Source organism: Neltuma alba, unplaced genomic scaffold (assembly GCF_004799145.2).
Source record: "Neltuma alba isolate B1F8T4 unplaced genomic scaffold, ASM479914v2 tig00011033_pilon, whole genome shotgun sequence".
Classification (NCBI taxonomy): domain Eukaryota; kingdom Viridiplantae; phylum Streptophyta; class Magnoliopsida; order Fabales; family Fabaceae; genus Neltuma; species Neltuma alba.
The window spans coordinates 87,096-103,490 of record NW_021635784.1 but is presented as its reverse complement, the minus strand read 5'-3'; the positions used below and the strand labels follow the sequence as shown (position 1 = coordinate 103,490).

At 33.3% G+C, this 16,395-nt stretch overlaps 1 protein-coding gene across 2 annotated transcripts; it reads left to right on the top strand.

Moving 5' to 3' along the window:
- Positions 1-3,928: 3,928 nt before the first annotated feature.
- On the top strand, positions 3,929-10,610 carry LOC114760877 (tRNA-specific adenosine deaminase TAD3). Of its 2 annotated transcripts, none has more exons than XM_028950177.1 (11): positions 3,929-4,171; positions 4,966-5,375; positions 5,497-5,548; positions 5,895-5,968; positions 7,534-7,655; positions 7,957-8,039; positions 8,156-8,255; positions 8,865-8,969; positions 9,058-9,387; positions 9,680-9,792; positions 10,162-10,610. In XM_028950177.1, the coding sequence occupies exons 2-11, from the start codon at positions 5,294-5,296 to the stop codon at positions 10,370-10,372; spliced, it is 1,272 nt and encodes a 423-aa protein (XP_028806010.1). In that variant the 5' UTR covers positions 3,929-4,171; positions 4,966-5,293; the 3' UTR covers positions 10,373-10,610. The 2 variants fall into 2 exon arrangements, with proteins under 2 accessions (XP_028806010.1, XP_028806011.1); XM_028950178.1 differs by having other exon boundaries at positions 3,930-4,171; positions 8,928-8,969.
- Positions 10,611-16,395: the final 5,785 nt, after the last annotated feature.

The window sequence follows — 16,395 nt, the reverse complement described above, 5'->3', positions numbered from 1 at the left end:
CCTTCTCAGGGGCGGTTCTCTGATTTGGCGCCGATGTTAATGGAGAAGTAGAATCAATTGAAGGAGGGGTTCTTCTTCTCGGCGAACTGGTTCCGAAAGACGAGAGAATTAGGAGCTTTGATATCCATGGACATTTAACAGAAGTACTTGCAGTTTTTTTTCTTTTCTTTTTTTTGACCAGCACACTTGCAGGTTTTGCGGGATGGAGTATGAGGATTCATATAAAATTAGAGGCGCCTAATTCCACATCTGATTTTTTTTAGGGAAAATGACAATAAAATACCACCTGAATTTCAAAAAGACAAATAAGGCACCTGAATAAGCAAAATGACATATATGAGACTGGGTACCAATCTGGAATTCAGATTTTTGGCCAAAAGACCAAAATGCCCTGTCTGAAAGTGAGAGGAAGGAGAGAGGAAGACACTGATGAAATACGGGAAGGAGAGAGGAGGAAGATGCTGATGAAATCGAGAAGAAGAGAGGAAGGAGAGAGGAAGACGCTGATTTTCGATGGGTTCCCACAGCTTAAAATGTTATTGCCTAGCATTTCTTTAAAAAATTTTGGTTCTGTCTCTGTTCTTCGCATAAAACCATTTTCAGAGAATGTGAAGCTGTGGGAAAGATGAACCTGTGGGAAAGATGAAGCGAAAATAAGAAAACAATGGCAAGCAATTACATAACGTAACTGCTGTCATATGCCTGCTGGTTTTCGGTAAATCCCACTACGTGAATAGTAAATTTCACTATACATGTAGTTAATTATGAAAGTTAATAGTTCAATGTTTATTGTGACGTACTTCAAATGCACGTTCACTGAATGATTTATTTATGCTTATAAGTTGCCTTTCCGGTGAAAACAGGTTTACAAAACCCATTGAAGAAGTAGTCACTTTCACTATAAAAGTTGTAAATCCCAGTATATGTTTTGTAAAATTCAACGTGAAATTTTATTGGTTTTTACAAACAAGTTGTTTATCTCCTGAAAACATGTTGCAAAACCCATTAACAAAGTAGTCACTTTCACTACAAAAGTTGTAAATCACAATATATATTTTGTAAAATTCATAATTAACTACATGTATAGTGAAATTTACAACCACTATAGTGAAAATGACCATTTCTTAAATGGCTTTTGCAACCAGTTTTCAGGGGATGGGCAACTTGTTTCTAAAAACCAATAAAATTCCAGACTGAATTTTACAAAACACACAATGATATTTACAACTTTTATAGTGAAAATGACCACTTCTTAAATGGCTTTTGCAACCAGTTTTCAGGGGATGGGTAACTTGTTTCTAAAAACCAATAAAATTCCATACTGAATTTTACAAAACATAGAGTGATATTTACAACTTTTATAGTGAAAATTACCACTTCTTAAATAAGTTTTGCAACCTCTTTTCAGGGGATGAGCAACTTGTTTCTAAAAATCAATAAAATTTCACGCTGAATTTTACAAAACATACACTGGGATTTACAACTTTTATAGTGAAAATGACTACTTCTTAAATGGTTTTTGCAACCAGTTTTCAAGGGACGGGCAACTTGTTTGTAAAAACCAATAAAATTTCACGTTGAATTTTACAAAACATATACTGGGATTTACAACTTTTATAGTGAAAGTGACTACTTCTTCAATAGGTTTTGTAAACCTGTTTTCACCGGAAAGGCAACTTATAAGCATAAATAAATCATTCAGTGAACGTGCATTTGAAGTACGTTACAATAAACATTGAACTATTAACTTTCATAATTAACTACATGTATAGTGAAATTTACCATTCACGTAGTGGGATTTATCAAAAACCAGCAGGCATATGACAGCAGTTATGTTACGTAATTGCTTGCCATTGTTTTCTGATTTCCGCTTCGGTTCACTCCCTCTCTCACTACAAATCCTCTTTCCCACAACCAAAATCAACAATCTCTACAGAATGGTGATGCGAAGTAGTAAGATAATAGCATTTCCAACATTCTTCTTTCCTTCTTCCCGCATTTCATCAGCGTCGGTCTTCCTCTCTCCTTTCTCTCACTGCGTCGGTCTTCCCGCATTTCATCAGGGCATTTTGGTCTTTTGGCCGAAAATATGAATTCCAGATTGGTACCCAGTGCCCTATTTGTCATTTTGCTTATTCAGGTGCCTTATTTTTTTTGAAATTCAAGTGGTATTTTATTGTCATTTTCCCTTTTTTTAATTTCTAATTAATATAATAATATATTTTCAAAATGAAATAACACAAACATTATCAGAGCAAAATATTCAAGAAATATTATTTTTTATTTTTATGTTAAATTAATCTGTGTTAAAAAATATTTTTATTTTAAATTAATTTGACCTCCATGTCGAAGGAATAATGAGCTTGCTTTGTTGGGTAATTTTATAAATGGTAAAATAGTTTTAAAAAAAATAATTTAGGAGTGGAGGAGGAGTGGTGGCTCCCCTCCAAATTAAATATTTTTAGACCGGAGCCACATTTTTTTTTCTTTTTACTAATTTGCTCCTTATAATTTTTTTGATATTTTATTAATATCTATGAAAAAAATAAAAACAAACTTTTCACTAGGCAAATTAATTTAAAGTAAAAATAAAAATAAAAATTTCTTGACTATATTCACTCTCATGGACTTTATAATATTCTATTAATGCCATAAGAAAGACAAAAATGAACTCTTCACTCATTTTCGATACGAAGCGCAAATTAATTTAAAATAAAATTAAAATTTCTTGACTGTTTTGACCTTAGATTTTTCTGATATGTCATTTTCAAAATATATTATTATATTAATCAGAAATAAAAAATCATTGTATCAGTTTCTTAATACATATATTAAAAATAAGTTAGGATAAGAATGAATTTTAATAAATTATACAATTTGAATTAAGGTGTAAATCAATATATGTAAGAGTCGGATAATAAATTAATTATTATCATCCTTCCCTCTTTTTTTTTTTTTAATGATTAAAAATATCTCTCCTTCCCTTCAACAAAGCTAAATAAGATAAAACCCCCCCCCTCCAACTCTACCATCTCCATCCCCTCCTTTACTACCCAAATCTTCTCATAAATCAAGTACACTCTTATTCGGATAACATTTCATTTTTAATACTACTTTCTGAATCAAATAATTAATTTATGAATATTAAAAAATTAGTTAAATTAATTATTTATAATAATTAAATATTTTTTTAATTATTTGTAATAATTGAATGCTATCTTTCTTATAATATCCTTCTTAACTCTTTAAGATGTAAAATTATTATTGGGACTATTTTTAAAAAACTGAATAGACGTAAGAAACAAAATAGATTAGTGTCTTATACTTAAGATAAAAATTAATATAAAACTAGCTTTTGTATTTAATATCAAAGCTAGTCAATTAGTAAAATTACATCACAAACTCAGGACACTTAGAAGAAGATCAAAGGATCTAACACCAACTATTTGGCCGTGTGGTACTTATGTACTCTTTCTGTCTTTAATATAGAACCTCATTATTAAGTTGATTTTGATCCTAAATATAAAACATATTTATCATATTTATCAATTTTTCTTAAATTATTCCTACAGAAGTAGAAGAAGAAGAGAGGATATTAAGAAAAATAATTATGATGTTTTAAGAAAAACATGTCATATTTCTTATAATTAACTAACTTACCTAACTTTCTTAATATAATCAAATTAGTTAAATAGGTCTCATATTAAGGATTAAAAGATTATGTGTTAGTAGGGGGTGTGTTGTAATGCAAGTTCAAACCCGCTCCCTTACAATTTAAAAAGGCATCTGAAACCCCAAAAAACAAAAACAAAAAAAAATGTCAGGGTACTGCGCCCTGCCAAATAACACATACTGCCTTCAGCCCTTAACGTGAACTAGATGTTAAGTACCAAGGCAGGTGGTATATTGGTTTTTATTTCAAAAACAAAAAAACAGTAGAGTCTCCTCTCTCAACTGAAACCTCGTTATCTCAACTTCGAAGAGCCTCTCCAACTTCTTCTATTGCTTACTCACGCAGTCACACTCACGCCATCGACCCTCCATTCGATTCGCACCCTCAGACCCTTCGACCCGCTCCATTACTCACGCAAGTCACGGGGTCTTCGTCAGCGTCGTTCTGTTCAAGCTTTAAGCGTCCTCCTCCGACCCCGTCCATTGTTCTGATTTCAAGGTAGGGACTGAATGCTCTGCTCAGCATCCTCCCATATTTTCTATTATGCAGACGGGCATAGAAAGTTAGGGAAGTTGGGCTATTATGGTTTTTCCTTACTGGAAACCGAATTCTTAGTAGCTTTTAACTGTGTGATGCACCATGTCTGTTGGGGTTTGCTGTAAGTTATTATCTAAATGTAATTTTGATGTCTAAGATTCAGAGTTATTTATTTTCGAGTTCCTGTACAGCCTCGTTTTCTTTGAAGCTTCAAGATCAGATTGCCACTGTTCAATTATAGTAGAGCCATCGTCATTTTTTGGAGAAATGTCTGAGTTTGGCTCCTTATATATCATTATGCTGACTACCTAAGTTGTCGACTTTTGTTATGTATTACAATGATTATATTGTGTTAGGACTTGGTATTTGGAAAAGATGTAGTTACATTTGAACTTGTTCATGTTTATTTTCAAGTTATGTAAAAGTTTCATATTTATATATTATTAGATAGGTATGTACTACTATTTTTATTTAATTACTACCTCCGGTCCTAATTATAAGACCCAGTTGACTAATTTGAGGAGATTAAGGAAGTTAAGTTAGTTACTTGTAACAAATAAGTGTTGTCATTCCTAAAATATCCTTGCTAATTAAGTGTGTTGGTTAGAACTATCATTATTAGAAGGACTATTTTGGAAAAAAATACATAAATATGAGAGACAAAATGGATTGGGGTCTTATAATTAGGACCAAACTTAAAGTCAAACGGGGTCTTATATTAAGGACCGGAGGTAGTATTATGTCACCGATGCCAGATTCAGTTTATCATCCGGTCCGCCTTGTGAGTTGTGACTTGTGATTTAAATTCTTCTCAGCGTGGGCACTGGGTCGAGCCGTCAAGAGAGAACCAGAGGATTTGGTCTTGACGCAAATAGAATGGGGAGGCTATAGGGTGGTTCGAGGTTCATTGGTAGTGGTGGTTGCTGCTTGCTGGCGGCAGTGCTATAGTGCTTTCCGGCATTGTTACGCAGCCGAACCAAATAATGTAAGGTTTCCGGCCTTGATGCATAATTTTGCACTGACTTTTATACTACTACAAATCTAGGGAAACAGAAAGAAACACAGGAAAGAAGTAAGAAATGCATGGCAGATAGCAACATGGCTATGTACCAGATTGTTCACATCCCAGACGAGGAGCAGTATCCCCTTCACCAGCAACCCACTGGTCAGTCTATTAGAGTCCATTAAGTCTAACTGTTTTCTTTTTCCTTGTTGACTTATTACATGAACTCAATAGATATAAAAGAAATAGTGCTTTGTTTGTTGCTTTGTGTTTCTGTGTTCAGAGAAAGTCATTGCTTCAGTCATTGATCCAAAGCATGCCAACCACATTGTAAGGTCAGCTCCTCATCCTTTATTTATAATTTCCACTTTGTATCTGCAATTTGATGCTAAAATGTTGTTGATTTAAAAAATATTTTTACCTCTTTGCTGTTGAAACTTCTAACTTTCTCCTCCTTTCTATTTTAAACGAATTTTCAAGGCATGTGAAATAAAGTAACTCACACTCCGTCAATCATTTCTACTTTATGATTTCTCATACCAGCTAAACTTGTTTTAGGCCTTTTCATTTTGTTTGGTCACAATATTTGTATGGAGGCATAACCAGTGTTCGCATATCTTTGCTTTATGGGTTCTATGCTTTGTGAGCTAATCTGTACAAGTTATTTAAATTTGTTGTTAGGATTTTGAATCGAATAGAACCACTGGAAAATCTCCGGCATGTGAAGCGAGTTCAAAAGAAAATTCTTGAAGCAGGTTTGACGGTTTGTCATGTGTGCATTATGCTGGCATGTTATATTTGTTGGATCGTCCAACTGCATACCATATGTATAATTAAATTATGGAAGTTATAAAAATCAAGAGATGAGCGGTCTTATATTTTCATTTTTTGTGTTAGAAAAATTTATCTTGTGCAATTTTTTATTTTAACCTTTCAAGGTGAGTAAATTGTAATTATATTCATTTTTTTGAACTTGAAAATTAAAACTAAAGAACATATCGAGTTCCTTAAGCTTCTTATTGAACAGAGTGTGACATTGAATGTCGAAGGGACTGGGTGAGGGCTGGCTGTGGGATCTAGAATTTATGGAGGATTTTCAGATTGGTTATTATTGAGTTTCAAATTCGTTCCTCTTTTATAGGTTGGCTGAACATTAAGGAGCCTTGAGTCCTTAACACCATTGTTCTGGTTCTGTATATATGGGTATAATTTTCTTTGTAATGATTATCATGTACAAAGAATATCTTTGGACACTTATCTTCTTTGTTATACGCCTCTATTTCTCTTATCTTCTAGCACCATTCTTTTCATTAGCCCTTTGGATTTGACTTTAAACATGCTATGGTTCTGCTTCATAAGATTTATGCTCATCAGCTTTGGAGGGATTTCCCCATTGAAATGATTTCATTTAGCATCAAATTCCGTCCTGAATGGTATATCCGAGTTCAGGTCTTATATATGGTACTCACAGTCACTAGCTAATAAAGAAATTACATTTGAAGTTTCAATTGCTGTAGTTCTTTGGCCTTCCTGTATTGAACCTCTATACTAGTAATACTTCAACACATGTAGCACAGCAAGGGGAGAGTAGTTTTTTTTTTTTTTTAATTATTTATTTATTTTATTTTTTTTAACAAGTGCTTCTTGGCCAATGAAGTATATACTTGAGTTTGTTGCTAATTTCAATCATCATGTCCACTAATGAAATGCATAAATTAAGCTCACTCTATTAGCAATTACAGTGATGAACAATAGAGAGAAAATTTTCGTGAGTAATCTGCGTTCTGAAATAGCTGGGTGGTTAAACAACCTGTATTCATTGACGAAATCATACTATCAAACTTTATAGATGATACAAGGAAAGAACACTAATGAATGTAGAAGAAAGCATGGTTTTAAAAGCATAAATCTATCTTGTACGTCTTTCAGATAGTGGAAGAGAGAAAGAGGAAAGAAAAGGAGAGAAGGAAAGAGAATTTTTTTTTTTTTGGGGGGGGGGTGGGGGAGATTAAACTTAATAGTACTCTGATTATTCAACAAAATGTAATCCTCAGAGTACATTTAGTCTCCTTTATATGGGAGTCACCGTCTAACCTCCCTCAACTAGCTAACGGCTGCTATTATTTATTCCCCTAAGTAACTATTAATAACTATAACTAACCATTATCATCTAATATATTAATTTCAATTACACATCAGTTTTTGGTAAATATTGCTGCTTCAACACTGGTATAAATGTACATGGGTCTCATTCTTTGTCATTATGACTTGTGGTTGAAATACCTAGTCATTTTTTGGTGACAATGGAAATATTTGGCAGGACAAATACAGTTATCTGTGATCCTGTGTCTAGCATCTGATGGTGACAACCAGTTGGATAGTGTCCCGCCTCATCTGCAGGGGTTGATTAGTTCCTATCAATTGAGTCCCTTTATCGCAAAAGTGAGTCTTCTTAATTTTCTCTCCTTTTTCATTATGTGGTGCTTTTTTCTGATTATTGGAAATGTAGAAGATGAAAATATGTCATGAAAGTTGAAAATATTGATTTTGAAGTTTGAACCTACTCATTACTTGTGAGTTTATCCATGCACTGATTGAAACTGCTAACTGGCATATAACAAATGTGCTATAATTATTTATGTCAACTGCTTAATGGTGTGGTGCATTAGCTAGGAGAATTTGTGAGGTAAAGGGACTCCAGTACTGGTTATTCATGCATTGAATTGAATCTAATTATTTTTAGGTTTGCAAATATGCCGCAACATCAAAAGAAGAGTGGCAAGAGCAATGCAAATTTTGGCCAACATCATATCATCCCAGGACCTAGTAAGCTTTCTATTTATTCTAGATATATTGTCTGTAATTGTGGCATTGTTGCTGCCATTAGAAGAATAGCTGACTATGGTTCTGGTTTTGGCTTTGCTTTCTTACTCAAACTACAGTAACATCGATGGCATTACTGGATTCAACGAGGAAGACTCCCAGTTAATTTTCAAGTTCATGCAATCAGCTGTTGAGTTGACAACATCAGAGGCTGGGTTGGTATGCAATCAGCTTCTTACACCTGATATATATGATGCACGTGACATCCTCAAAAATATAATAATATTATCAATTTTAAAATAATTGTATATAACTGTTATGAGATATTTTGAATATATTAAATGAATAATAATGTTCAGGCAAATCAGGTTTTTTTATAGATTTTGGGATATGACGATTTTATAAATAGATTTTAGGAACTAGATTGTAATGAGGTAGATCTTATAAATTAGATTTTATTATGTTATAAACAAAAAACAATAATATATAAAATTGCCGATGGGTAATAGGATGATAAATGTTGTAATCTTAGGAACATATGTTCTATAAACAAAATATGGATACACACAAACACATATGTTGTTATATAAATATGTGCCTGGGTATATATTGTGGTGAGATGTAATGATAGAAAGCTGAGGATAGAAAAAATTAAGCTCTTTGAAATATACATAAATATTAAATGCTATAGCTTTGTAAATGAGTTGTTCTAGTTAGGTTTCTCCTCGCAAATATATCTTCTACAGTTTCTTGATGTCCCTTTGAATGAAACCAACTGTAGATCAACGAAGGCCTTTTACTACTGTGTCCAATGTTCAACTGAAGCAGGAACTCATTTGTATAAGAGCGGACGGAGCAATGATCTCATTGATTGTACTTGCTAACCTGCAGGTAGTCAATGCTGCAGTGATAGTGGATCCTTCAACTAAACAGGTGATTTCAAGTGCTTGTGACGAGGTTTTTGTTTCCAACACTTGCAAAGACAGTTGCAGCACTGACTCTTGCTGCTTAAAAACACCAGAATTCTTTAGTTGCCATCCCATTAGCTAATAAAGTAGGAGCCAATGACTCGTTGCCTTCAAACAAGCCATCCAATCAACTCAGACAACCTCATGCAGATGTGGCTTGCTTATACCCTTGGCGTTGGGCTGAGCAAAAGTCACATACGCAGAATTATAAGTGGCACCCCCTACGGCACGCTGCTATGGTAGCTATAGAATCTTCTGCCGCCAGGGATAGATGCTGTTTTCCTTCTGTTAGCGACATTGATGAAAAATGTTTGGAATTGGATCATGAAAAAACTTCTTGGATGGCCTCTCCTCCAAAGAGACAGAGAACTATTCCTGAACATGTAAGTTTTTCCTAAAGTTCTGATATTAGGCATATTAACAGAACCGGGTTTGATGGATACTATTTTTTAGTTGTCTGGAGTCCTCATGTTTATGAAACACGTATCTCTTGCTGGCTGTGTTATCAAGGTCATTCGACTCTATGGTTTGATAATTTGTGGCTAAAATAACAGATGCAATACAGAAACAAAAATATGTGGGTGCACATCAATTATCTGGCGTACATTGAAAATTGAGCATGAGAAGATTAATTTGTGGAAAATTTTATATCATCATTGGCTTATGGTGTTTCAGGTTGAGGATGATGGAAAACTAAATGCTGTTAGTCAGAGTTCTGATCAAGTGTCAGCACGACCTTACTTATGCACTGGTTATGACATCTTTCTTGTTTGGGAACCGTGCACAATGTAAGATTGTATGCAAAATACTTCTCTGATTTTGATGCATTCTTATTTCTCTTGTGGTCCTTTAGATTTTTTTGCTTGACTGGTAATAAAAACAGATATTTGTTGTTGAGTAATGATAATAGAGACTACAATATGTAATGAATTCTCTCTCTCTTTCCAGTGTCAACCAACCAGATTAGGATTTAGAAGTTAATGGCCAAACTTTTGATTCTCCTTATCCTCTCAAAACTCCATAAAATCAAAACCTCTTCAAACCTGGTCTTAATTAATTGGAGCATTGAAATGACCCTAATAGATTCCCCCCCCCCCCCTGTGCTTCTTCTATTGTACCTCTCTCTGAGATATTATTGCCTTCCACTTTGATGTCAGGTGTGCTATGGCGCTCGTCCATCAGAGAATCAGAAGGATATTTTATGCTTTTCCAAACCCTCATGCCGGGGCCTTGGGCAGTGTTCACAGATTACAGGGAGAGAAAAGCTTGAATCATCGTTATGCTGTTTTCAGAGTTTTGTTGCCTGAGGAAGTCCTCCATAAACGTCATGCTGAAGCTGCAGAAACCGTTGCAGCCAGTACTGCTTAAGCAGCACCTGTGAGGTCTTAGGAGGATGGTGAACGATTATAACTGGAGACAGTATTAACAAGAGAATGTTGAATGTTGTTAGCTTAGCTAAAATCATTGTGAACTGTTATATTATTAACTTAAATTAGAAGAGTTGTTATCAATCGAATCATTGATTTGTACTCCATCCAATCCTGTATATTAAATCATATAAATTGCATTTAACTAATTCATCAAAGCCAAGATAAATTAGTTAAAAGCATTTTTGTTTTTATCCCCAATAAATGCTACATCCAATCCTTAATATAAAAATGAGTTAAGGAATTAGATTTGATCCTAAACATAATATCTCAATTTTTTTGGTCTTACATTTTTTTCAAAGTATTCCGATTGATTTTATGAGATTTTGATCAATGTGTAATTATAATACATATAATTAAAGATGGTAATATAGGAAAGTTAATATATATTTATTACAAATAATTAACTTAACTAATTTTTTAATTTTTTTTCCAATTAGTTATTTATTTTTTATATTAAGGATTGGATATAGTACTATTTTTAAATACTTGCATATTATTGGAATATGGTTAGAGGGTTACTTAGGGAATAACAAATCAAAAGATGAGAAATGACTTGTATTAAATAATTAGTGAAAAGTTGAAGGCAATTTGCGCAATATGTGAGGATGCTTGGCCTTGCAAAGATCCCAAGTGAGAATTAGCTTGGTGCTAACTGAAGCCCAAGGAATCAAAAGCTTTTTGATGGCTCGCCTTCAAGATAACGCCTTTTGACTAATCAATAAACATAGCAAAGACACAACGAATAGATCTTCCTACATTGTTTGTAAACATAAGTTGGATTACTCGAACAATGTGCTCGGTGTTCTTAGTATCTCCTTGCTAAGTGGTGGCTCTTGTTCCTACCTGATCCAATGCCAGCCTCATTCTTCACGAAACCTTTGGAAAAGTGAATCCTACACTAAGAAGCTGCAATTAGTGAATCATTTTTAGGATTATGTGTTGGACACTCTGGAGGTCTTGGAAACAAGGTATTTCCAAAAAATCACACTTTCATTCTTTAAAATTGCATGCTCTGTTAGAGGGCCATTTAATCACTCCAAATGAATTGTTAATATGCTCAAGACTGATGTTGCCCCAAAAGGTTCAAAATATAACAATGTTGCCCAACCTAATTTATTTTGAAAAAAAAAAACTAATATTGATCGTCAAAATATTAATATTGACTAAGAACATTTTTAACAGTATAAAACAATGTTACTACATTTTGAAACTTTCGGAAAAACATTGAACCAAAAAACTTCCGAGACAACATTGCTCTCAAGTGAAATTTTTCAAAACAAATTTGTATATAAACTCTATGAATCTGAAAACAAACCTCTTTAATCTCATGTTGAATATTTTACCATTGAAAACTTTGAAAATTTATGTTATATAGGAATACAAGGCAAATTCAGAACAAGATAGGTCAAGTATCCTATCATGACCTCACCCCAAAACTGAATTATGAACCCGTTTGGTACGAAAAGGGAAGGGAAAAAGAAAGAAAAATGTACCTTTAACTTCAAAAGTCCAAAAACGTCCACCCAATTCCACAAATCCCATTTTGGTACCATGAGACCAAATTGGGATTATTATGTGAAAGGAAAAGACCACATTGCCCTTCATTTTAAATATTATTTTTAAAATATCACAACCCCTACTGGCCAGTCGGTCACCGGACCTCCGGCGGCGGCAGTCACCGGAGCTCCAGCGACCAGCCGACAATTGGTCACCGGAGCTTCGTCGGTCGGAAATTTTTTTTTTTGAAAATTTTTACAACTTCAATATAACGGTTAACAACTTTTGTAATGCTATTAACAACTTCAGTATAGCAATTAACAACATCTTTTCTGGGAAATTCAACAAACTCCGGCGACCGAAAACAATTATTTTGAAAATTTTTACAACTTCAATATAACTGTTAACAACTTTTGTAATGTCATTTACAACTTCAATATAGCAATTAACAACAGGTTTTCTGGGAAATTCAATAAACTCCGGCGACCGGAAACAATTTTTTTGAAAATTTTTACAACTTCAATATAACGGTTAACAACTTTTGTACTGCTATTAACAACTTCAGTATAGCAATTAACAACAGCTTTTCTGGGAAATTCAACAAACTCCAGCGACCGAAAACAATTTTTTTGAAAATTTTTACAACTTCAGTATAACGGTTAATAACTTTTGTAACCCTATTAACAACTTTAGTATAGCGGTTAACAACAGGTTTTTGAGTTATATAATTTTTCAAAAAAATCTGTTGTTAACCACTATACTGAAGTTGTTAATAGGGTTACAAAAGTTGTTAACCGCTATAATGAAGTTGTAAAAATTTTCAAAAAAATTATTTCCAGTCGCCGGAGTTTATTGAATTTCCCAGAAAACTTGTTGTTAATTGCTATATTGAAATTGTTAATAGCATTATAAAAGTTGCTAACCGTTATATTGAAGTTGTAAAAATTTTCAACTTCAGTATAATGTTAACAATTATGTTTTTTTGAAAATTTTTACAACTCCAATATAACGGTTAACAACTTTGATATAGCAGTTAACAACAAGTTTTTAAATTCAAAAAGTGACATTTTTATAACTTCAGTAATGCCTTTAACAAACTCAAAACCTGTTGTTAACTGCTATACTGAAGTGTTAATAGGGTTACAAAAGTTGTTAACCGTTATATTGAAGTTGTAAAAATTTTCAAAAAAATTATTTTCGGTCGCCAGAGTTTGTTGAATTTCCCAGAAAACTTGTTGTTAATTGCTATATTGAAGTTGTTAATAGCATTATAAAAGTTGTTAACCGTTATATTAAAGTTAAAAAATTTTCAATTTCAGTATAACGTTAACAATTATGTTTTTTTGAAAATTTTTACAACTCCAATATAACGGTTAACAACTTTGATATAGCAGTTAACAACAAGTTTTTAAATTCAAAAAGTGACATTTTTATAACTTCAGTAATGCCTTTAACAAACTCAAAAACCTGTTGTTAACCGCTATACTGAAATTGTTAATAAGGTTACAAAAGTTATTAACCGCTATATTAAAGTTGTAAAAATTTTCAAAAAAATTATTTCCGATCGCTGGAGTTTGTTGAATTTCCCAGAAAACTTGTTAATTGCTATATTGAAGTTGTTAATAGCATTATAAAAGTTGTTAACCGTTATATTGAATTGTAAAAATTTTCAACTTCATATAACGTTGACAATTACGTTTTTTTGAAAATTTTTACAACTCCAATATAACGGTTAATAATTTTGATATAGCAGTTAACAACAAGTTTTTCGAAAAATTCAAAAAGTGGCTTTTTTATAACTTCAGTAATGCCTTTAACAAACTCAAAAACCTGTTGTTAACCACTATACTGAAGTTGTTAATAGGCTTACAAAAATTGTTAACCATTATATTGAAGTTGTAAAAATTTTCAAAAAAATTGTTTTCGGTCGCCTGAGTTTGTTGTTGTTAATTGCTATATTGAAATTGTTAATAGCAGTACAAAAGTTGTTAACCGTTATATTGAAGTTGTAAAAATTTTCAAAAAAATTATTTCCGGTCGCCGGAGTTTATTAAATTTCCCAGAAAACCTGTTGTTAATTGCTATATTGAAGTTGTGAATGGCATTACAAAAGTTGTTAACGGTTATATTGAAGTTGTAAAAATTTTCAAAATAATTGTTTCCGGTCGCCGGAGTTTGTTGAATTTCCCAGAAAAGCTATTGTTAATTGCTATACTGAAGTTGTTAATAGCATTACAAAAGTTGTTAACCGTTATATTGAAGTTGTAAAAATTTTCAAAAAAAAAATTCCAACCAACGGAGCTCCGGTGACCGCCGCCGCCAGAGGTCCGGTGACCGGCCGGCCAGTAAGGGCTGTGATATTTTAAAAATAATATTTAAAATGAAGGGCAATGTGATCTTTTCCTTTCACATAATAATCCCAATTTGGTCTCATGGTACCAAAATGGGATTTGTGGAATTGGACGGACCTTTTGGGGATTATGGAGTTAAAGTTGTATTTTTCTGTCTTTTTTCCAAAAGGGAATGAAAGGGGGGATAAAAATGAAAAAAAAAAAAAAAAACTCTCAAAAACACAAGAAGCTCTCTTTTCAAAGGGGAAAAAAATTGTCATCTATCAAACACAATAAAAATACTTCCTCTCAAATTTTTCCTACCACAAATCCCTTTCTCATAAACCAAACATTGCCTATAAAGATTGGAGTTTCCTTGAACCCATTCAAACCTCAGTCGAACAATAAGTTATCCAATCCAAATGGAACACGAAAAGTCAGTTAATGATGTTCAAATAGTCATCCCTACCAACTAAATTCTAGGTTCAGTCAATGTTCAGTAAAAGCTAAGCTCATATAGAATTACGAGACAACCTAATGCCACTGAAAAAGTTCAGCTCAAGTTAGCCATAAATTTCAGTAAAAAGCCACACAAGCAAGTTGATCCTCTTTCTAAGTATATACTTAAACAAGCATTACAAATTAGCAGCATATCAGGAAAAGTTGCATCAGATCAATAATCCAACCTTTATATAGATCTCAATTTCCAGGCATCATATGTTATTAGCTGTGGTACTTGATCTCATGCAGCCATTTGCTATTCCTAAGATAATCATTATTAGTGGCTTCTTTATTTCCATACATATGGACATAGATATCAGCATCAACTGCAAATTTTAAATAGCAACCCTGAATTATAAAGCAGAATGATACCGTCAATTGGGAAAAGATTATGCAATTTCAGAGCTCCTAGGCTGATACAAAGCAGATGTGTTAACTGAATAGCATCCATCTTGTAAACTGAATGGAGAAGTTGCTTGTATGATGGATTGATGATTGATCATTATACTATTAATGCCACTTCCACAAATGTTACAGCAGTATTTCAATATCCAATTCTCTGATGGAATCCAAATCAAACCTAGAGAACCCACCTTAAAGACTGACTTCTAAGGAAGCAGAACCATGCCATTTAAATACTACAAGAATTACTTGTGGCTACTTGTGAAACTCCATCATATCATCATTATGGAAGAGCCAATGTCATCAACAATTGCACTCTACAATGCTTACTCCGGCCACCTGATTGCACCCTATGTAGATAGTCCTTTCCATGGAAGTCGCTTTGATATAAATTGATGGAGGCCTAAGTAAGAATAGGAAAGCCACCTATAAAAAGCTTGTAAGAGGAAAGAACCATGTCACTTGGGTACTACAAGAATTACTTGTGGACTTGTGGCTACCCAACGAAGAACTCCATCAGTCTTCCGTGTCTGTTCATAACTTTATGCATATTTCTTTCATAGAAAGTTGATATAATACCAAATTTATCGGTTCAAATAAAATTTGTCTCGGCGTATTAACTTCCAAGAGAAAATGAGTGCAGATATATCATGAGCGTTTGAAAGATAGATGTCTCAATTGTTAGTCCTTGAATCTTGTCCCACACAATTCTTTCCTCGAATAATTTTGGCTCTCTGCTTGTTAGTTCCTCTCGTAGGATAGAACAGGGAAATTTACATGCTCTAAAGACAAACCAATAGCTAGTAAGAAATGCAGGAACTGAATCATGTAAAGGTGTACAGGGACAAATACTTGAACTATGTCTTTGAAGGACCAAAATATACGCCATCTATAAATAACCTAAAGCACGAGTATCTGACTCTTCGTTGGCTGATACCAGACATTACACCAGAGCTCCTATGAATAGAACATTCAATAATTTTTGGCTTATAGCTTAATTCCAGATTCTCCATGAAAACTACTTTCCTGAAATATAATTAGGGATCTAGAAGCTTGCTTCAAATTCTAACTAACAGTTTTCTGCTTTCTACCCTCAACAACTATGAAAATTAACTAAAAAATGTTAAAACAAAGTATTCAAGCAGAGAAGGTAATAAACAGGCCTGAAGAATTTCGGTGCTATAATCACTACTGAACATATTGCAAAAGGATAAAAATTCTTCAGGCATCA

Bases quoted from the DNA above. Each gene is read 5' to 3' on its own strand.
- LOC114760877 (XM_028950177.1), top strand. From the start codon at position 5,294: ATGGCAGATAGCAACATGGCTATGTACCAGATTGTTCACATCCCAGAC. The intron at 5,969-7,533 runs GTTTGACGGTTT...AATATTTGGCAG, and splicing joins AAAGAAAATTCTTGAAGCAG to GACAAATACAGTTATCTGTG. The intron at 8,256-8,864 runs GTATGCAATCAG...CAACTGAAGCAG, and splicing joins CAACATCAGAGGCTGGGTTG to GAACTCATTTGTATAAGAGC.